The 22,187-nt window shown below is 59.9% G+C and overlaps 2 protein-coding genes across 2 annotated transcripts in view; both read right to left on the minus strand.

Moving 5' to 3' along the window:
- On the minus strand, positions 1–11,782 carry TUT1 (terminal uridylyl transferase 1, U6 snRNA-specific; the record flags this gene model as incomplete). The annotated part of the gene is given in 18 exon segments (XM_074533763.1): positions 1–210; positions 212–349; positions 351–408; positions 410–497; positions 1,561–1,624; positions 1,684–1,862; positions 3,714–3,759; positions 3,761–3,821; positions 6,206–6,231; positions 6,233–6,298; positions 6,300–6,928; positions 6,931–7,374; positions 7,687–7,804; positions 7,807–7,957; positions 9,003–9,202; positions 9,819–10,009; positions 11,071–11,316; positions 11,764–11,782. Coding segments are annotated over 18 exon segments (2,934 nt in total), but the record flags the coding sequence as incomplete, so codon positions are not given.
- Positions 11,781–22,187, minus strand: part of MTA2 (metastasis associated 1 family member 2) — an 18,703-nt gene continuing 8,296 nt past the window's right edge. Inside the window, 10 exon segments of the mRNA XM_074533740.1 lie at positions 11,781–11,855; positions 11,857–11,971; positions 12,565–12,617; positions 12,619–12,714; positions 13,524–13,675; positions 14,261–14,350; positions 16,016–16,221; positions 20,122–20,144; positions 20,518–20,579; positions 20,582–20,656. Of these exon segments, the coding sequence (XP_074389841.1) occupies positions 11,796–11,855; positions 11,857–11,971; positions 12,565–12,617; positions 12,619–12,714; positions 13,524–13,675; positions 14,261–14,350; positions 16,016–16,221; positions 20,122–20,144; positions 20,518–20,579; positions 20,582–20,656 (932 nt within the window). The 3' untranslated portion in view covers positions 11,781–11,795.

Below are 22,187 nucleotides of genomic sequence, written 5' to 3' on the forward strand. Positions count from 1 at the left end.
CCCCCCGTGCCCTCGGGCTCGCAGCCGCACCCCAGCACCTCCCTGAGCACGAACGCCACGGCCCGCGCCCCGCCTCGCTCTGCGAGACCCCCCCCGCGCCCCCCCCGGGGGTCTCAGCGGCACCTGGATCACAAATTCCCCCCCTTGGGGACCCCCAAAGCCCCCGCGGCCCCCGCCGCGCTCCGGGGGCTGCAGCAGCCGCATCAGCCCCCCAGGGGCGGCCCCGCCGCGACCGCTGCGCGAACTCGGGCCCGCGGCACAGGCGGGCGGCGTCGCGACAGCAGCGCACGAATCGCGACACCGTGCGCGCCGTCACGTTGGCGGCCACGTTGTGGCTGAGCTCGAAGGGGGTCCTGCAGGGTCAGGGGGCCCGGGCGGAGACCCCCGAGGGCCTCGGGAGGGGGGGCGGGGCAGAGCGCGGCCCTCCAGGGGCGAGAGCAGGAGCCCCCCCAGGTCCAGCGTGGAGAAATACGAGAAGAATTCGGCCAGGAGGGAGGCTGGGGTGGAGGGAGGGGGTGGTTAGAGAGGGGTGGGGATACCCCTGGGAATGTCCGGGGGAGCCCCGAAATCAGGCAGGAATAACCCCGGAAATAGCCCCAAAATCAGGCAGGAATAACCCTGAAAATAGCCCTAAAATCAGGAAGAAATAACCCTGAAAATGGCCCCAAAATCAGGCAGAAATAACCCCGGAAATAGCCCCAAAATCAGGAAGAAACTGCCCTAAAATCAGGCAGGAATAACTCCTGAAAATAGCCCCAAAATCAGGAAGAAACTGCCCTAAAATCTGGCAGAAATAGCCCCAAAATCAGGCAGAAATAACCCCAAAACAGCCTCAAAATCAGGCAGAAACTGCCTTAAAAACGTCCAGAAACAACCTCAAAATCCCTCCCCAAAACACCCTCAAAATCCCCCAGAAACAGCCCCAAAAACCACCCAGAAACCCCAAAATCACCCCAAAACTCCAGTGGGATTTGAGGATCCCCCAGTGGGACTGGAGCCCCCCTCCCAATTCAGGACCCCCTCCCCAGTGGGTTTGGAGCCCCCTCCCCAATTCAGGATCCCTCCCCAGCAGGTTTGGGAGCCCCCTCCCCAGTGGGTTTGGAGCCCCCCTCCCCCAATTCAGGACCCCTTCCCAGCGGGTTTGGAGGCCCCCCTCCCCAGTTCAGGACCCCCTCCCCAGTTCAGGACCCCTCCCCAGCGGGTCTGGGAGCCCCCCTCCCCAGTTCAGGACCCCTCCCCAGTGGGTCTGGAGCCCCCTCCCCAATTTAGGACCCTCTCCCCAGTTCAGGGACCCCTCCCCAGCGGGTTTGGAGCCCCCTCCCTAATTTAGGATCCCCCAAATCTGCCCTCCCAGTGGGTTTGGAGGCCCCTCCCAGTGGGATTTGTGCCCCCCCAGTGGGACTGAAGTCCCTCCCGGATTTTGGGACCCCCTCCCCAGCGGGTCTGGAGCCCCCCTCCCCCAATTCAGGACCCCTCCCCAGTTCAGGACCCCCTCCCCAGTTCAGGACCCCTCCCCAGTTCAGGACCCCCTCCCCAGTTCAGGACCCCTCCTCACCCCACCGGCGCTCTGCCGGTTCCCGCTGGGCTCCAGCGCCGCCGCGTCCCGGGGGAAGCTGCAATCCCACTGCCCAACCCGGGCACGGTCCTGAGGCCCTGAAAGCGACACGGGGCGGGGTCAGAGACCCCCGAAATGGGTCTGGGGGTCCCCCCCCAAAGGGTCTGGGGGTGTCGGGGCACCTGCGAGGAGGCGGGAGGCGGCGCAGCGAGGGCAGCACGGGGGGGGGCGCGGCTCTGCAGGAACAGCACCAGCAGCAGCGTCAGCGCGTAGTTGGTGAGGAGGGGGCCGCCCCCGGCCCGGTTCCCTGTGCCAATAACGGGGGGGGGGGTCGTGCCGGGGGTCCTCGGTGAGATGAGACCCCCCCCTCAATCTGCCACGACCCCCCCCTCGGTGACTGGAGGAGTTTGGGGCTCGGAGGGATGGCACCCTTCCCATTTTGGGGGGGTCTCTGCCCCTTTTTGGGGTCTCAATCCCTTTGGGAGGGGTCTCAGTTCCTCTGGGAGGGGTCCAAGACCCTTTGGGGGGGGTCTCAATCCCTTTGAGAGGGGTCCCTGCCCCTTTTTGGGGGTCCTCGCCCCTTTCTGGGGGTCTCAGTCCCTTTGGGAGGGGTCTCAGTCCCTTTGGAGGGGTCCCTGCCCCTTTTTGGGGGTCCTCGCCCCTTTGGGAGGGGTCTCAGTCCCTTTGGGAGGGGTCTCCAGATGCTTTTGGAGGTCTCAGTCCCTTTGGGAGGGGTCTCTGCCCCCTTTTTGGAGTCTCTGCCCCTTTTTGGAGGTCTCAGTCCCTTTGGGAGGGGTCTCAGTCCCTTTGGGAGGGGTCTCAGTCCCCTTTGGAGGGGTCTCTGTTCCTCTGGGAGGGGTCCAAGACCCTTTGGGGGGGGGTCCCAATCCCTTTGAGAGGGGTCCCTGCCCCTTTTTGGGGGTCTCAGTTCCTTGGGAGGGGTCTCAGTCCCTTTGGGGGAGGGTCTCCAGATGCTTTTGGGGGTCTCAGTCCCTTTGGGAGGGGTCTCCAGATGCTTTTGGGGGTCTCAGTTCCTTTTGGGAGGGGTCTCAGTCCCTTTTTGGGGTCTCAGTCCCTTTGGGAGGGGTCCCTGCTCATATTTAGGGTCTCCCAGCCCATTTTGGGAAGGGGGTCCCCAGCCCATTTTTGGGGGGTCCCAGCCCCTTTTTAGGGTCTCTCATCCCATTTTTGGGGGTCCCAGCCCCTTTTTTAGGGTCTCCCTGCCCACTTTTAGGGTTTTCCCAGCCCATTTTTTAGGGTGTCCCATCCCATTTTTGTGGTTCCCAGCCCATTTTTGGGGGGGGTCCTATCCCATTTTGGTGGTTCCCAGCCCATTTTTAGGGTGTCCTATCCCATTTTTGTGGTTCCCAGCCCCTTTTAAGGGGCTCCCTGCCCCTTTTTAGTGTCTCTCATCCCATTTTTGGGGGTCCCAGCCCCTTTTAGGGTCCTCCCTGCCCCGTTTTTGGGGTGTCCTATCCCATTTTTGGGTTTCTCAGCCCCATTTTTAGGGTCTCTCATCCCATTTTTGTGGTTCCCAGCCCCTTTTTAGGCCCCCCATTCCCATTTTGGGGAGGGGGTCCCGGCCCATTTTTGTGGTTCCCAGCCCCATTTTTGGGGGGGTCCCATCCCATTTCTGTGGTTCCCAGCCCCTTTTCAGGCCCCCCCATCCCATTTTGGGGAGGGGTCCCTCACCGGCCAGGCACTGCCCCCCCCCACCCAGAACCACACAGGGGAAGAACGGGCTGTGGGGAGGGAGGGTCCCAGCCCCTCTTTTGTGGTTCCCAGCCCATTTTTGGGGGGGTCCTATCCCATTTTGGGGAGGGGTCCCCGGCCCATTTCTGTGGTTCCCAGCCCCATTTTTGGGGGTGTCCCTATCCCATTTTTGTGGTTCCCAGCCCATTTTTGGGGGGGTCCCATCCCATTTTTGTGGTTCCCAGCCCCTTTTTAGGCCCCCCAGCCCATTTTGGGGAGGGGGTCCCAGCCCATTTCTGTGGTTCCCCAGCCCCTTTTAAAGCCCCCCATCCCATTTTTGGGAGGGTCCTATCCCATTTTTTGTGGTTCCCAGCCCATTTTTAGGGTTTGTCCCATCCCATTTCTGTGGTTCCCAGCCCCTTTTTAGGCCCCCCAGCCCATTTTGGGGAGGGGGTCCCTCACCGGCCAGGCGCTGCCCCCCCCGCCCACAGGCGCAGGGCGTAGCCCAGGGGCCCGCACCCGCGGGTCGGCGTCGGCGCAGAGGCGCAGGAAGCGAGAGTTGAACAGGGCCAGCCTGGGGTTGGGGGAAAAAACGGGAGAAACGGGGGAAAAATGGGGAGGAAAAATGGGCAAAAATGGGCAAAAAATGGGGGGAAAAATGGGCAAAAAATGGGGAGGAAAAATGGGGAGGAAAAATGGGCAAAAATGGGGGGGAAAAATGGGCAAAAATGGGGAGGAAAAATGGGCAAGAATGGGGAGGAAAAATGGGGAGGAAAAATGGGCAAAAACGGGGAGGAAAAATGGGGAGGAAAAATGGGCAAAAATGGGGAGGAGAAATGGGCAAAAATGGGGAGGAAAAATGGGCAAAAATGGGCAAAAAATGGGGAGGAAAAATGGGCAAAAATGGGCAAAAACGGGGAGGAAAAATGGGGAGGAAAAATGGGGAGGAAAAATGGGGAGGAAAAATGGGCAAAAATGGGGAGGAAAAATGGGGAGGAAAAATGGGGAGGAAAAATGGGGAGGAAAAATGGGCAAAAATGGGGAGGAAAAATGGGGAAAAATGGGGGAGGAAAAATGGGCAAAAACGGGGAGGAAAACCGAGCAAAAACGGGGAGGAAAAATGGGGAGGAAAAATGGGGAGGAAAAATGGGGAGGAAAACCGGGCAAAAATGGGCAAAAACGGGGAGGAAAAACCGGGCAAAAATGGGCAAAAATGGGGAGGAAAAAATGGGCAAAAATGGGGAGGAAAACCGGGCAAAAATGGGGAGGAAAAATGGGCAAAAATGGGGAGGAAAAATGGGCAAAAATGGAGAGGAAAAAATGGGCAAAAATGGGGAGGAGAAATGGGGAGGAAAAATGGGGAGGAAAAAATGGGCAAAAATGGGAAGGAAAAATGGGGAAAAATGGGGAGGAAAAATGGGCAAAAACGGGGAGGAAAACCGAGCAAAAAACGGGGGAGGAAAAATGGGGAGGAAAACCGGGCAAAAAATGGGGGAAAAAATGGGCAAAAATGGAGAGGAAAAATGGGGAGGAAAAATGGGGAGGAAAAATGGGCAAAAAATGGAGAGGAAAAATGGGGAGGAAAAATGGGGGAGGAAAAATGGGCAAAAATGGGGAGGAAAATGGGAAAAAATGGGGAGGAAAAATGGGCAAAAATGGGGAGGAAAAATGGGGAAAAAATGGAGAGGAAAAATGGGGAAAAATGGAGAGGAAAAATGGGCAAAAATAAGGGGAAAACGGGCAGGGAAAAGGGGGGGAAAAAAGGAGGAGAAATGAGAAGGGGGACCCTGGTTCCTTCCCCAGTTACCCCCAGTCCCCCCCCAGTTACCCCCAGTGGCCCTCCCAGTCCCTTCCCCATGTCCCCAGTCCCTCCCATTCCCACTCCCAGTGCCCTCCCAGTTACCCCCAGTCCCCTCCAACGCCCCCCTCTCCCCTCCCAGTCCCCTCCCACTTACTCCCAGTTCCCTCCATGCCCCCCTCCCCAGTGCTCCCATTCCCCTCCCAGTCTCCCCCCCAGTCCCCCCCAGTCCATCCCAGTCCCTCCCATTCCCATCCCCAGTCCATCCCAGTCCCCCCCAGTGCCCTCATTTCCCCTCCCAGTCCCTCTGAGCCCCCTTCCCAATGCCCCCCCCATGCCCCCCATCCCCTCTCCCAGTCCCCCCCCAGTCCCCTCCCAGTCCCCCCCAGTCCCCCCCAGTCCCTCCCATTCCCATCTCAGTCCCCTCCCAGTCCATCCCAGTCCCCCCCCCATTCCCATCCCAGTCCCTCCCATTCCCATCCCAGTGCCCTCATTTCCCCTCCCAGTCCCTCTGAGCCCCCTTCCCAACGCCCCCCTCATGCCCCCATCCCCTCTCCCAGTCCCCCCCAGTCCCTTCCAGTCCCCCCCCATTCCCATCCCAGTCCCTCCCAGTGCCCTCATTTCCCCTCCCAGTCCCTCTGAGCCCCCTTCCCAGTGCCCCCCTCATGCCCCCCATCCCCTCTCACAGTGCCCCCCAGTCTATCCCAGTCCCTCCCAGTGCCCCCCATCCCCCCTCCCAGTCCCTCCCAGTCCATCCCAGTCCCCTCCAGTCCCTCCCAGTCCCCCCCAGTGCCCCCCATTCCCATCCCAGTCCCTCCCAGTCCCTCCCAGTGCCCTCATTTCCCCTCCCAGTCCCTCTGAGCCCCCTTCCCAGTGCCCCCCTCATGCCCCCCATCCCCTCTCACAGTGCCCCCCAGTCCCTCCAGTGCCCCCCAGTCCCTCCCATTCCCATCCCAGTCCCGCCCAGTCCCCCCCCATTCCCATCCCAGTCCATCCCAGTCCCTCCCATTCCCATCCCAGTCCCTCCCAGTCCCCCCCCATTCCATCCCAGTCCCCCCCAGTGCCCCCCATCCCCTCTCCCAGTCCCTCCCAGTCCCTCCCAGTGCCCCCCAGTCCCTCCCATTCCCATCCCAGTCCCTCCCAGTGCCCCCAGTCCGTACCGGTTGTCCAGGCACACGTCCCCCGGCCAGCCCCGACTCTTTGTGGCAGAATTTGACCACGGGGCGCCGAGCGCCGGGCACGGCCCGGACCCCCCCGGACCCCCGGCACGCAGCGCCGCAGCACCGCCCCCACCAGCGCCAGCCGCTGCTCCGGGGGGGCCCCGCGCCCCAGCAGGGACCCCCCAGACCCCAGATGGGAACCCCCGGACCCCAAATGGGAACCCTTGGACCCCACATGGGACCCCTTGGACCCCAAATGGGACCCCTCGGACCCTGAAAGGGACTCCTCGGACTCGGAGGATTCATCTCCCGACAGGGACCCCTCGGACCCCAAATGGGACCCCTCAGACCCCAAATGGGACCCCTCAGACCCCAGAACGGACCCCCCCGCACCCCTCAGACCCCAAATGGGACCCCTCAGACCCCAAATGGGACCCCTCACACCCCTCGGACCCCAAATGGGACCCCTCGGACCCCAAAATGGACCCCCCAGACCCCAAAAGGGACCCCTCGCCTCCAGGGACTCATCCCCTGACAGGGACCCCTCAGACCTCAAATGGGCCCCTCTGCCCCCCAAAAAGGACCCTCTGTCCCCCACAAGGGACACTTTGAGGGAGGGGTCTTGGTCCCCCAAAAGAGACCCCTCAGACCCCAAAAGGGACCCTTTGAGGGAGGGGTCCCTGTCACCCGAAGGAGACCCCAAAAATGACCCTTTTAAGGGGGGGGTCCTCATCCCCCAGCAGTGTCCCCGGGCTCTGGGGGTCCCCGTTTGGGGTCTCTGGGATTTGGGGGTCCCCGTTTGGGGTCTCTGGGATTTGGGGGTCCCCGTTTGGGGTTCTCTGGGATTTGGGGGTCCCCGTTTGGGGTTCTCAGGCTCTGAGGGTCCCCGTTTAGGGTTCCCTCCATGGGGGGGTCGCTGTTTGGTGTCTCTGGGTTCTGGGGGTCCCCGTTTGGGTTAGGGTCAGGGTTTTTGGGGGTCTCTGGGGTTTGGGGGTCCCCATTTGGGGTCTCTGGGTTCTGGGGGTTCCCATTTGAGGTCTCTGGGGTTTGGGGGTCCCCGTGTGGGCTCTCTGGGCTCTGGGGCTCCCCCAGCTCCAGGTGCAGGTCCAGGTCGCAGCCGTGGACGTCGAAGCCGTTGACGGAGGAGCCGTAGGGGACAACGGAGCAGCCTGGGGGACACGGGGGGGGACAGGTGAGGGACAGGTGTGCCCAGGTGTGCCCAGGTGTGCCCCAGCCGTGCCCAGGTGTACCCAGGTGTGCCCAGGTGTATCCCAGGTGTATCCCAGGTGTGCCCACGTGTGCCCACGTGTGCCAGGCGTGCCCACCTGGGAAGAACTCGGTGAACACCTCCCTGATCAGGGTCACCAGCAGCTCCCGCAGGTGTGCCCAGGTGTATCCCAGGTGTACCCAGGTGTGCCCACGTGTATCCCAGGTATGCCCAGGTGTACCCAGCTGTGCCAGGCATGCCCAGGCGTGCTCACCTGGGAAGAACTCGGTGAACACCTCCCTGATCAGGGTCACCAGCAGCTCCCGCAGGCGCCGCTCGGCCGCGCTCAGCTCCAGAGCCCGCACCAGGAGCTGCAGCTGCGCCCACACCTGCGGACAGAGACACTGGGAATACTGGGAACACTGGGAACACAAACTGGGAACACAAACTGGGAACACTGGGAACACTGGGAATGGCAAACTGGGTAAACTGGGAGTGCCACCCAGCTCCAGAGCCCGCACCAGGAGCTGCAGCTGCGCCCACACCTGCGGACAGAGACACTGCAAACACTGGGAACACTGGGAACACTGGGAACACAAACTGGGAACACTGGGAACACAAACTGGGAACACAAACTGGGAACACTGGGAACACTGGGAATGGCAAACTGGGAACACTGGGAACACTGGGAACACAAACTGGGAACACTGGGAACACTGGGAACACAAACTGGGAACACTGGGAACACAAACTGGGAACACTGGGGAAAAACACTGGGAACACAAACTGGGAACACAAACTGGGAACACTGGGAACACTGGGAACACTGGGAACACTGGGAACACTGGGAACACAAACTGGGAACACTGGGAATGGCAAAACCGGGAAACACTGGGCAAACTGGGTACACTGGGAATGGCAAACTGGGTAAACTGGGAGTGCCAAACTGGGAATGGCAAACTGGGGAACACTGGGAATGGCAAACTGGGCAAACTGGGAGAGGCGAACTGGGAAATTAGGAGAGCTAGGGAAACTGGGGAACTGGGAAATGGGCAAACTGGGAGAGCTACCCCAGCCAAACTGGGCAAACTGGGCAAGCTGGGAATGGCCAAACTGGGCAAACTGGGAGTGTCGTCCCCACCTGCGGGACAGGGCAAACTGGGCAAACTGGGAGTGGCCAAGCTGGGCAAACTGGGAGTGCCCAAACTGGGAATGGCCAAACTGGGCAAACCGGGAATGGCCAAACTGGGAATGGCCAAACTGGGCAAACTGGGAGTGTCGTCCCCACCTCCGGGACAGGGCAAACTGGGAGCTCTTCCTTGGCCATACTGGGAGCAGCCCTCGGTCCAGCTGTACTGAGCAAACTGGGAGCACTGGGAGCCCCCAGACCCCCCCTGGGAGAGCTTTGGGACCCCCCCAAAATCACCAAGAGAGCTTTGGGACCCCCCAAAACCTCCCCAAAACCCCCCGGGAGAGCTTCGGGACCCCCCCAAAAACCCTTTAATCACCCCAGGACCCCCATAAACCCCCAGGAGAGCTTTGGGACCCCCCAAACGCCCCCCAAACCCCCCCCACGAGCCCCCCACTCACGTCCTGGGCCCGGCCCAGCGCCTGCAGCAGCCCCGGGGGTCCCGGGGGGTTCCCGGGGGCTCCCGGGGGCGCTCCCGGGGCCATTCCCGGTGCTCCCGGGGCCGCACCCGCAGCCGCCGCCCGTCCAGGCAGTGCCGGGGCTGCTCCAGCGCCCGCTGCCGCCCCGCGGGGTCCCGCAGCTCCACGATGGCGAACGCGCCCTGCGGGGACACACAGGGAGGGGCTATCGCGATAGGCGCGATATCGCCTCAGGGCGGGAGCGCTCAGGGGTTACCGGATCCCCACCGGGGGTACCGGAGCCTTCCCGCTGCAGGGACATCGGGACAACCCCGGGAATCTCTCGGTGCTATCGCGATAGGCGCGATATCGCCTCAGGGCGGGAGCGCTCAGGGGTTACCGGACCCCCAGCGGGGGTACCGGAGCCTTCCCCGCTGCAGGGATATCGGGACAGCGCCGGGAATCTCTCGGTGCTATCGCGATAGGCGCGATATCGCCTCAGGGCGGGAGGGGACAGGGGCACCAAATCCTCCTCAGGGTAATCAGGATCCCCCTTCCCCATTCTGTCCTTCGCTATCCGCGACAATCGCGACATCCCAGAGCCCCAAAATGCCCTCACGAAGGAGCCAAAATCCCGGCCCTCCCTCCCACCGCTTCTTCCTCGACTATCGCGACAATCGTGGGGCGCCGGTGTCCCCTCCCGCTGCGTCCTCCCCGACTATCGCGACAGTGACAAGGTGCCGCTGTCCCCTCCCGCCGCTTCTTCCTTAATTATCGCGACAATCGCGGGGGGTCCCGACCGTCCCGCCGGTGCCGCACCTTGTCCTTGTCCATCACGACTGTCGCGACAGGCCCGAAGGCGCGGAAGTGGCGCCGCAGCTGCTCGGGCGCGGTGCCCCGGCGGAAGCCGCTGACGAAGAGGCTCCGCTGCTCCTGCGCGCGCCGCTCCGCCCGCAGGCACCGGAGCCGCGCGTGGCGCTTCCCCGACAGGTGCGAACGGAGGCTCGGCACTGAGCGGGTTAACGGAGAGAGCGGGGTTAACGGGGGGTTAACGGGGGTTAACGGAGGCTCGGCACTGAGCGGGTTAACGGGAGTTAACGGGGTTAACGGGGTTAACGGAGGCTCGGCACTGAGCGGGTTAACGGGAGAGAGCGGGGTTAACGGGGGCTCGGCACTGAGCGGGTTAACGGGAGTTAACGGGGGTTAACGGAGGCTCGGCACTGACCGGGTTAACGGGAGTTAACGGGGGTTAACGGAAGGCTCGGCACTGAGCGGGGTTAACGGAGAGAGCGGGGGTTAACGGGGTTAACGGGAGTTAACGGAGGCTCGGCACTGACCGGGTTAACGGCAGAGAGCGGGGTTAACGGGGTTAACGGGGGTTAACGGAGGCTCGGCACTGACCGGGTTAACGGGGGGAACGGCGGTTAACGGGGACTGACACTGAAGGGGGTTAACGGGGAGTACCAGGGGGTTAACGGGGAGGAATGGCGGTTAACGGGGATAATGGGAGTAACGGGCTCGGCACTGCGGGGGTTAACGGGAGTAACGGGGGTTAACGGGGATTAACGGGGATTGGGCACTGCAGGGGTTAACGGGAATAACGGGAGTTAATGGGGGTTAACGGGGGATTAACGGGGGTAAGGGGATAACGGGGATTAATGGGAGTAATACAGGCTCGGCACTGCGGGGGTTAACGGGAATAACGGGAGTTAACGGGGATTAATGGGGAGAGCGGGGATTAACGGGATAACGAAGGCTCGGCACTGCAGGGGTTAACCGGGATCAACGGGGCTGGGAATTGGCGATACCGGCAAGAAGAACGGGGCTCATAGGACCGGCAGATCCCCGGGACCGGGAATTGGGGTAATAGAGACTCCCCGGTCCCGCTAAAACGGAGTTTGGAAACCCTCCCTGTCCTGGTTAACGGGGCCCCGGAGCACCCTCCCCCAGACACGGGAACCGGGGAGTCTCACAGGAGGGTCCCGGAGCCCCCAGCCCCGGTAACCGGGACCGTAGAGCCCCCCCCGGTACCGGTAACCCGCCGCCCCCCTCAGTCCCCGGGATCACTCACGGTTGGCCGTGGTGATCTGGCACAGGCGGCAGCGGAAGCCGCCCCGGTGCAGCGGCTCCACGTCGGGATCCTTTGCCGGGTCGGTTACCGGATCCGTTACCGGTACCGGGCCCTTTAGCGGATCGTGGCCGGAGCCCGTTACGGGGACCGCAGCCCGGGTCCATGTCGGGATCAGGGCCCGGGTCGGGATCAGGGCCCGGTCCCGGCTCCGGTTCCCATGGCGAGCTTCGGTTCCCGCGCCCGTCCCTCAGCCACTTCCGCCGGAAATGGTCCGTCCCTCCCCGCTCCCCCCACACGCAGTCCATCCCTCACGATGTCCCCCCGGAAACGCAGCCCCAACACAACCGTTCCGCGCGGTGCCTCCCCCGGTATTTCCGTTCAACCCCCCTCCTCCGCCGCCGTTTTTTAACTCAACTCCCATTGAAGAAAAAACTCATCGCGTTTATTTCCTGTCGCTACAGAACCGGGACAGCCCGAGATACAAAACCGGGGGCGTCGCTGCACGTACAAAAGGGGCCCGCGGAGGAGGGAGGGGGAGGGGACGGAGGGGGGGGAATTTGGGGAGGGGCAAAAAGGACACCGGAGGTGGGGGGAGGGGCACCACTGACCCCCCCCCCCCATCCCACCCCCTCCCCAACCCCCTCCCCCCGCGAGGTTTTTTTTTTTTTTTTTCTATGGAAATAAAAAAAATACAAAAGGGTCGGGGGTCCATGGTGGGGGGGGGGTCAGTCCTCGAGCACGATGGGCTCCGAGGTGCTGGAGGGGTGGGGGGGCACGGCAGGGGGGCGCCAGGGCCCCCCCCGGGCGCAGGGGGAGCCCCCCCGGTTTCACCTTGAGGGGGAGGTTGGGGCGGCGGGCGGCGCGGCGCAGCTCCAGGTGGGTCAGGGCCTTCCGCAGGGCCCTGGGGGGGTCAAAGAGGGGGGGTCAGAGCAGGGAACCCCCCCAAAAAAATCCGGGGGACCCCCCCTGTGGGGTGGGGGGGTCAGTGCTGGTGTGGGCTAAACAGGGAAAGCCCAAAATCCCAATTTTAGGGGGGTCTTGGGACAACTCAGATCTTCCCAGATCCTGCAAGGGGATCCCAAATCCCCTCAAGAGTCCCCAGATCTCCTCGGGACTCCCCAAATCCCTTCAAGACTCCCCTCAAATACCCCCAGACCCCCCAAACCCCCTCAGGACCATCATACACTGCCTCAGGACCCCCCAAACCCCCTCAGGACCCCCCAACCCTCTCAGAATCCCCTCAGGACCCCCCAAGATCCCTCAGAACCCCATAACACCCTCAAATCTCCTCAGGACCCCCCTCAAACCCTCTCAGAATCCCCTCAATTCCCTTCAGGACTCCCCCAGAGCCCCTCAGGTTTCCCCAAACCACCTCAGTACCACCCCAGACCCCTTCAATTCCCCTCAGGACTCTCCCCCACCCCCCTCAGGGACTCCCCATACCCCCTCAGGATTCCCCCCAAACCCCCTCAGGCCCCCCGCAACCGCCGGTACCGGGTGTCCTTGGTGGCCACGAACACCACGGGGTTGGGCGCGTCCGCCGGGTTTCAGTTTCTGCCGTTTGGTGCCGGGGGGGGGCGCGGGGCGCAGCGCGGCCGTCAGGGGGCGCCCGTTGGCAGAGAACGGCAGCGCCGCCGTCCCGACCTGCGCGGGAACGGAGCGTCAGCCAATCACAGCGCGCCGCACAAGACCGCCGGCCAATCACAGTTCTGCGCTAGTGCGCGCGCGTTTGCCAGGCCAATCATAGCACGCCGCCCACAGCCCGCGCTTTACCCTGCCAATCACGGCTCGCCCTCAGAATGTCAGTCACTCCTAAGCACGACCCAATTCCACAACTTCCCTGTCAATCAATTTAAAACCCCGCCCATAAACACTGGCTGCAACCAATCTGGTTTCACTTCTAACGGTCACACCCACTGGCAATCATACCCTAAGCCACACCCCCACAAGATCTAGCACCTGTCAATTACTCGTAGGCTCCGCCCCAACTGTCCACAGGCTCCACCCCATCAATCACACTGAAACTGCCGCTCCCACATTCCTGTCAATCACTCACCTCCTGTCAATCACCCAAACTGCCCTCCCCCTCCCACAGACCTGTCAATCACTCCAATCCCATCAATCACTTCTACCTCCTGTCAATCACCCTCATTTCCCCCCGTCATCACCCCCAATCTCCCTGTGTCAATCACCCCCCATTTCCCCTGTCAATCACTCTAACCCCCTTGTCAATCAATTCCCATCAATCACCCCTATTTCCCTCACCAATGACCCCCATTTCCCCTGTCAATCAATTCTCCAGTCACTGACCCCATTTCTTCCTGTCAATCACCAACTCCCCCATCAATCACTTCCCAACTCCCCCATCAATCACCCCCAATTCCCCTGTCAATCACCCCCAGTTCCCCTGTCAATCACCCCCAGTTCCCCTGTCAATCACCCCCTGTCCGTACCCTCATCCGGGGGGCTCTGTGTCCGTCTCCCCCCCCCTCGTAGCCCCTCTTGCCCCCCAGCCCCGCCAGCCCCCGGCTCTGGCTCAGCTGGTTCCGGTTGATCGGGGTCTTGCTGCCTCGGGGGGTCTTCGGCTTCAGGGGGGCCTGGGCAGCTGGGGAGGGGGCAAAGGGGGGTCAGAAATCCACAAAAATCCCCAAAATCCACAAAAATCCCCAAATCCAGCCCTGAGACCCCCTCCCAAGGTGCACCCATCAATCCTGGGGACCCCCAGATCAGCCCCAATGGGGTCCAACAAACCTGGAGACCCCCCCCAAATAAACCCAAGGGCACCCCCAGACTCACACTGAGACCCCCCCCCCAGACTCACCTGGACACCCCCAGACTCACCTGGGGCCCCCCCCAATCCCTTCCCCATCCCACCTGGAGCCCCCCCAAACTCACCTGGACCCCACCCAAAGTCTCCTTAGACTCACCTGGATCCCCCCAATCCCCCCAGGGACACCCCCAGACCCACCTGGACCCCCCCCAAATCCCCCCCTCTCATCCTTAGGAACCCCCCCCCAGCCCTACCTCAACCTCCCCCTCCCATATCCCACATCCCCAGGGACCCCCCAAAAACCCTTCCCCCAAACCCTCAGGACCCCCCAAAATCCCCTCTCCCACCCCCAAATCCCCTCCACAACCCCCCAGGACCCCCCAGGACCCCCCAAATCCCCCCTCAGCCCCCAAATCTCACCCAGCTCCTTGACGATGGCGGCGAGGGGCAGCCGGGTCAGCGGGTGGATCTTCAGGGGGGCCTTGGCGGCCTTGGGCAGCCGGATGGAGCCTGGGGACCCCAAACCCCCATTTTAAACCCCCAAACCTGGCTCACACTCGGCCTTGATGGCCTTGATGGGAGTGTAGGGATCCCATAGATCCCAATACTCCCACAGGAGATCCCAAACGCCCCAAACCCCCATTTTCTCCCCCCAAAACCCCATTTTCTCCCCCGTTTTTCCCCCCTAACCCCGCTCACACTCGGCCTTGATGGCGTTGGCGTTGATGGGCGCGTAGGGATCCCCACACACCTCAATACCCACCAAACCCCATTTTCTCCCCATTTTCCCCCCTAACCCCGCTCACACTCGGCCTTGATGGGCACGTAGGGATCCCATAGACCCCAATACTCCCACAGGAGATCCCAAACGCCCCAAACCCCCATTTTCTCCCCCCTAAACCCCCATTTTTTTCCCATTTTCTCCCCCCTAACCCCGCTCACACACTCGGCCTTGATGGCATTGGCATTGATGGGGTCCCCAAACCCCAATTTTCTGTCCCCAAACCCCATTTTTTTCCCTGTTTTTAACCCCCAAACCCCCATTTTTCCCCGTTCTCTCCCCCTAACACCGCTCACACTCAGCCTTGATGGCGTTGGCGTTGATGGGCATGTAGGGATCCCATAGATCCCAATACTCCCACAGGAGATCCCAAACGCCCCAAACCCCCATTTTCTCCCCATTTTCCCCCCCTAACCCCGCTCACACTCGGCCTTGATGGCATTGGCATTGATGGGGTCCCAAACCCCCATTTTCTGTCCCAAACCCCCCATTTTCTGGTCCCCAAAACCCCCATTTTCTGTCCCCAAACCCCCATTTTCTGTCCCCAAACCCCCATTTTCTGTCCCCAAACCCCCATTTTTTCCCCATTTTCTCCCCCAACCCCGCTCACACTCGGCCTTGATGGCATTGGCGTTGATGGGCGCGTAGGGATCCCATAGATCCCAATACTCCCACAGGAGATCCCAAACCCCCTAAACCCCCATTTTTTCCCTGTTTTTAATCCCCCAACGCTCCATTTTTTCCCCCCCAAACCCCATTTTTTCCCTGTTTTTAAGCCCCAAACCCCCATTTTTTCCCCATTTTTCCCCCTAACGCCGCTCACACTCGGCCTTGATGGCGTTGGCGTTGATGGGCGCGTAGGGATCCCACACACCCCGATACCCCCCAAACCCCCATTTTCTGTCCCCAAACCCCATTTTTTCCCTGTTTTTAAACCCCCAAAACCCCATTTTTTCCCCATTTTTCCCCGTTTTCTCCCCCCAAAACCCCATTTTTTCCCCGTTTTCTCCCCACAAACCCCATTTTCTCCCCCGTTTTTCCCCCCTAACCCCGCTCACACTCGGCCTTGATGGCGTTGGCGTTGATGGGCGCATAGGGATCCCACACACCCCGATACTCACCAAACTCCCAATTTTAACCCCCAAACTCCCATTTTTCCCCGTTTTCCCCCCTAAACCCCGCTCACACTCGGCCTTGATGGCGTTGGCGTTGATGGGCGCGTAGGGATCCCATACACCCCAATACCCCCCAAACCCCATTTTTTCCCCCATTTTCCCCGCTCACACTCGGCCTTGATGGCGTTGGCATTGATGGGGTCCCAAACCCCCATTTTCTCCCCCCAAACCCCCATTTTCTCCCCATTTTCTCCCCATTTCCCCCCCAACCCCGCTCACACTCGGCCTTGATGGCGTTGGCGTTGATGGGCGCGTAGGGCCGGCGCGCCGCCCGCCGGGGCTGCAGGACGTCGCGGCACAGGCGGCGCGAGAGCCGCGTCAGCCGCGTGGTTTGCAGCAGGAACGTCTGCCGGTTCTTGGCCAGCAGCTTGGCCCGGCTGGCGCTCGTGGTGTACGGGGACAAGGTGGCCCCGGGAGTGGGGCTCCTGCGGGGCAGAAAGGGTTAAAGAGGGTTAAAAAACCCCAAAATTCCCCCTAAAATCATCCACAGTCATGTATAGGTACAGGTGGCCCCGGGAGTGGGGCTCCTGGGGGGGCAGAAAAGGGTTAAAAAATGGTTAAAAAATTTTAAAGTCTCCCTATGCTGACAGGTGACCCTGGGAGTGGGGCTCCTGTGGGTACAAAGGGTTAAAGAGGGTTAAAAAACCCCAAAATCCCCCCATAAAATCATCCACAGTTGTGTATAGGGACAGGTAGCCCCGGGAGTGGGGCTCCTGTGGGGCAGAAAGGGTTAAAAAACCCCAAAATTCCCCCTAAAATCATCCACAGTCATGTATAGGGACAGGTGACCTCGGGAGTGGGGCTCCTGCTGGGCACAAAGGGTTAAAAAAGCCCAAAATTCCCCCCAGAACTATCTATGGTGGTGTATGGGGAAAGGTGACCCTGGGAGAGGGGTTCCTGGGGGGGTTAGAAAGGGTTAAAAACCCCAAAATTCCCCTAAAACATTCTTAGAACAGCCCGTGGTCCTGTATAGGTGACCCAGGAGCAGGGCTCCTGGTGGGGCAGAAAGGGTTAAAAAATGGTTTAAAAACTCTCAAGTCCCCCTATGCTGACAGGGGATCCCGGGAGTGGGGCTCCTGTGGTGCACAAAGGGTTAAAAAACCCCAAAAATCCCCCCAAAAATCCTCCCAGAACAACCCCTGTTGGTGTACAGGGACAGCAACTGCACCTCATCCTGTAAAGGTACAGGTGACCCCGGGAATGGGGCTCCTGTGGGACAGAAAGGGTTAAAAAACCCCAAAACTCCCCCTAAAACCATTCACAGTTGTGTATAGGTACAGGTGGCCCCGGGAGTGGGCTCCTGGTGGGGCAGAAAGGGTTAAAAAACCCAAAATTCCCCTAAAACCATCCACAGTTGTGTATAGGGACAGAAAGGGTTAAAAAACCCAAAATTCCCCCTAGAACTATCTATGGTGGTGTATGGGGAAAGGTGACCCTGGGAGTGGGGCTCCTGTGGGGCACAAAGGGTTAAAAATGGTTAAAAAACCCCAAAATCCCTCAAAACCACCCATGGTGGTGTACAGGACAAGTGGCCCCAGGAGTGGGGCTCCTGGTGGGGCAAAAAGGGTTAAAAAACCCCAAAATCCCCCCTAAAACCATCCACAGTTGTGTATAGGGACAGAAAGGGTTAAAAAACCCCAAAATTCCCCCTAAAATCATCCACAGTCATGTATAGGTACAGGTGACCCCGGGAGTGGGGCTCCTGTGGACAGAAAGGGTTAAAAAACCCCAAAATCCCCCTTAAAACCACCCACGGTGGTGTACAGGGACAGGTGGTCCCGGGAGTGGGGTTCCTGCAGGGCACAAAGGGTTAAAAAACCCCAAAAATCCCCCAAAAACACTCAGGGTGGTGTACAGGGACAGGTGGCCCCGGGAGTGGGGCTCCTGCGGGGCACAAAGGGTTAAAAATGGTTTAAAAACTCTTAAAGTCCCCCTATGCTGACAGGGGATCCCGGGAGTGGGGCTCCTGTGGGGCACAAAGGGTTAAAAAACCCCAAAAATCCCCCCAAAAATCCTCCCAGAACAACCCCTGTGGTGTACAGGGACAGCAACTGCACCTCATCCTGTAAAGGTACAGGTGACCCCGGGAATGGGGCTCCTGTGGACAGAAAGGGTTAAAAAACCCCAAAATCCCCCTAAAACCATCCACAGTTGTGTATAGGGACAGAAAGGGTTAAAAACCCCAAAATCCCCCCAAAAATCCCCCTTAAAACCACCCACGGTGGTGTACAGAGACAGGTGGCCCCAGGAGTGGGGCTCTGATGGGGCACAAAGGGTTAAAAACCCCAAAACTCCCCTAAAATCATTCACAGTCGTGTATAGGTACAGGTGGCCCCGGGAATGGGGCTCCTGTGGGACAGAAAGGGTTAAAAAACCCCAAATTCCCCTAAAACCATTCACAGTTGTGTATAGGTACAGGTGGCCCCGGGAGTGGGGCTCCTGTGGGGCACAAAGGGTTAAAAATGGTTAAAACCCCAAAATTCCCCCTAAAACATTCTTAGAACAGCCCATGGTCCTGTATAGGTACAGGTGGCCCCAGGAGTGGGGCTCCTGCGGGGCACAAAGGGTTAAAAAGGGCTAAAAAAAACCCCAAAATTCCCCCTAGAACTATCTATGGTGGTGTATGGGGAAAGGTGACCCCAGGAATGGGGCTCCTGCGGGGCACAAAGGGTTAAAAATGGTTAAAAAACCCCAAAATTCCCCCTAGAACTACCTATGGTGGTGTATGGGAAAGGTGGCCCCGGGAGTGGGGCTCCTGCGGGGCACAAAGGGTTAAAAACCCCAAAATTCCCCCTAAAATCATTCACAGTTGTGTATAGGTACAGGTGATCCCGGGAGTGGGGCTCCTGTGGGGCACAAAGGGCTAAAAAATGGTTAAAAACTCTAAAGTCCCCCTATGCTGACAGGGGATCCCGGAGTGGGGCTCCTGTGGGGCAAAAAGGGTTAAAAAACCCCAAAATCCCCCCTAAAACCATCCACAGTTGTGTATAGGGACAGAAAGGGTTAAAAAACCCCAAAATTCCCCCTAAAATCATTCACAGTTGTGTATAGGTACAGGTGACCCCGGGAGTGGGGCTCCTGTGGGGCACAAAGGGTTAAAAAACCCCAAAATCCCCCCTAAAACCATCCACAGTTGTGTATAGGGACAGGTGACCCTGTGAATGCGGCTCCTGGTGGGGCAGAAAGGGTTAAAAAACCCCAAAATTCCCCCTAAAACACTCAGGGTGGTGTACAGGGACAGGTGGCCCCAGGAATAGGGCTCCTGGGGAGGCAGAAAGGGTTAAAGAGGGTTAAAAAACCCCAAAACTCCCCCTAAAATCATTCACAGTTGTGTACAGGGACAGGTGGCCCGGGAATGGGGCTCCTGCGGGGCACAAAGGGTTAAAAACCCCAAAATTGCCCTAAAATCATTCACAGTTGTGTATAGGGACAGGTGGCCCCAGGAATGGGGCTCCTGGTGGGGCAGAAAGGGTTAAAAAATGGTTTAAAAACTCTCAAGTCCCCCTATGCTGACAAGGGATCCTGGGAGTGCGGCTCCTGCGGGGCACAAAGGGTTAAAAATGGTTAAAAAACCCCCAAATCCCCCCTAGAACTATCTATGGTGGTGTATGGGGAAAGGTGACCCCGGGAGTGGGGCTCCTGATGGGGCAGAAAGGGTTAAAAAACCCCAAATCCCCCTTAAAACCACCACGGTGGTGTACAGGGACAGGTGGTCCCGGGAGTGGGGTTCCTGCAGGGCACAAAGGGTTAAAAACCCCAAAAATCACCCCTAAAACCATTCACAGTTGTGTATAGGTACAGGTGACCCCGGGAGTGGGGCTCCTGGTGGGCACAAAGGGTTAAAAATGGTTAAAAAACCCCCAAAATTCCCCCTAAAATCATCCACAGTTGTGTATAGGGACAGAAAGGGTTAAAAACCCCAAAATCCCCCTTAAAACCACCCATGGTGGTGTACAGAGACAGGTGGCCCCAGGAGTGGGGCTCCTGGTGGGGCAGAAAGGGTTAAAAAACCCCAAAACTCCCCCTAAAATCATCCACAGTCATGTATAGGTACAGGTGACCCCGGAATGGGGCTCCTGTGGGGCAGAAAGGGTTAAAAAACCCCAAAATTCCCCCTAAAATCATTCACAGTCATGTATAGGTACAGGTGGCCCCGGGAATGGGGCTCCTGTGGGACACAAAGGGTTAAAAAACCCCAAAATCCCCCTAAAATCATTCAGTTGTGTATAGGTACAGGTGGCCCCGGGAATGGGGCTCCTGTGGGGCAGAAAGGGTTAAAAACCCCAAAATTCTCCCCAAAAACACTCAGGGTGGTGTAAAGGGACAGGTGGCCCCGGGAATGGGGCTCCTGTGGGACAGAAAGGGTTAAAACCCCCAAAAATGCCCCCAAAAACCCAGGGTCTCAGGAGTGTTTGGGGGTCCCTCAGTGGGATTTTGGTGGTCCCAGGAAGTTTTGGGCATCCCAGGAGGTTTTTGGGGGTCCCTCATTGGGATTTTGGTGGTCCCAGGAGGTTTTTGGGGTCCCCCATTGGGATTCTAGAGTCCCTCAGTACGATTTTGGGGTCCCTCAATGGGAATTTGGGGGTCCCTCATTGGGGTTTTGGGCATCCCATGAGTTTCTTTGGGTCTCTCAATGAGTTTTTGGGCATCCCAGAAGGTTTTTGGGGGTCCCCCATTGGGATTTTGGGGCTCCTCAGTAGGATTTGGGTCTGGGGTCTCACCGAGGCGCTGCGGGTCACCCCCTCCAGCTGGGTGGGGGTCTTGAGCCCCCCGTATTTCTTCAGTAGATCCAGCAGGAGGCGCAGAGGCGGCACTGCATGTTGGGGGGGCCCCAGGCGTACCACTGGGGGGACTGCGAGGCTGGGGGGGGCTGGGGGTCACTGGGGGGGCTGGGGGGGTGAGGGGGGACCCCCCCAAACCCAGAGACCCCCAAACCTCAGAGACCCCCAAACCCCAGAGACCCCCCCCAGGATCCCCTCAAATACCACAGAGCCCCTTCTGGAACCCCCAAATTGCTGTTCCTCAAACCACAGAGACCCCCAGGACCCCCCCCTAAACCCCCAAAGACCCCCCCAAACCAAACCCCAGGACCCTCCCAAGACCCCCCCCCAAACCCCAGAGACCCCCAAACCCCAGAGACCCCCCCCAAACCCACCCAAGGATCCCCTCAAATGCCACAAAGCCCCTTCTGGAACCCCCAAATTGCTGTTCCTCAAACCACAGAGACCCCCAGGACCCCCCCCCTAAAACCCTGGGACCCCCAAAGACCCCCCCCAAACCAAACCCCAGAAACCCCCCAGGACCCCCCCCCCAAACCCCAGAGACCCCCCAAGCCCCAGAGGACCCACCCCAGGCTCCCCTCAAATGCCACAAAGCCCCTTCTGGAACCCCCAAATTGCTGTTCCTCAAACCACAGAGACCCCCCCAAATCCCCTAAAGACCCCCAAAACCAAACCCCAGAGACCCCCCAGGACCCCCCAAACCAAACCCCAGGACCCTCCCAAGACCCCCCAAACCAAACCCCAGAGACCCCCAAACCCCAGAGACCCCCCCCCCCAAACCCACCCCAGGATCCCCTCAAATACCACAGAGCCCCTTCTGGAACCCTCAAATTGCTGTTCCCCAAACCACAGAGACCCCCCCCAAATCCCCTAAAGACCCCCCAAACCAAACCCCAGAGACCTCCCAGGACCCCCTAAAACCCCTGGGACCCCCAAAGACCCCCCAAACCAAACCCCAGAGACCCCCCAGGACCCCCTAAAAATTCCCCCAAATGCCAGCCCAGGACCCCACCCCAGCATCCCCTCAAAAGCCACAGAGCCCCTTCTGGAACCCCAAACTGGTGTTCTCCAAACCCCCAGGACCCCCTAAATCCCCTGAAGCCCCCAAAGACCCCCCCAAAACCAAACCCCAGGACCCTCCCAAGATCCCCCCCCCCCTCAAAACCCCAGAGACCCCCCCAAACCCACCCCAGGATCCCCTCAAATGCCAGAGAGCCCTTCTGGAACCCCCAAATTGCTGTTCCTCAAACCACAGAGACCCCCAGGACCCCCCCCCAAACCCTTTGGGGACACCCTCAAACTCCCTGGGATCCCCCCCTAAACCTCCCCAGGCTCCCCTTAAACCCCTTGGGATCCCCCCCAAACCCTTTTGGGACCCCCCAAATCCTTTTGGAACCCCCCCCAAACTCTCCAGCCCACACTGACTGTGGCAGCTCTCGCAGCTCAGCCCTTTCTGGAACCCCCAAATTGCTGTTCCCCAAACCCCAGAGACCCCCCATGACCTCAGGACCCCCCTAAACCCTTTGGGGACCCCTCAAACCTCCCCAGGACCCCCCAGACCCTTTGGGACCCCCCCAGACCCTTTTGGGACCCCCCAAGCCCCCCAGGAC

This window comes from Zonotrichia albicollis (assembly GCF_047830755.1).
Source record: "Zonotrichia albicollis isolate bZonAlb1 chromosome 34 unlocalized genomic scaffold, bZonAlb1.hap1 SUPER_34_unloc_1, whole genome shotgun sequence".
NCBI lineage: Eukaryota > Metazoa > Chordata > Aves > Passeriformes > Passerellidae > Zonotrichia > Zonotrichia albicollis.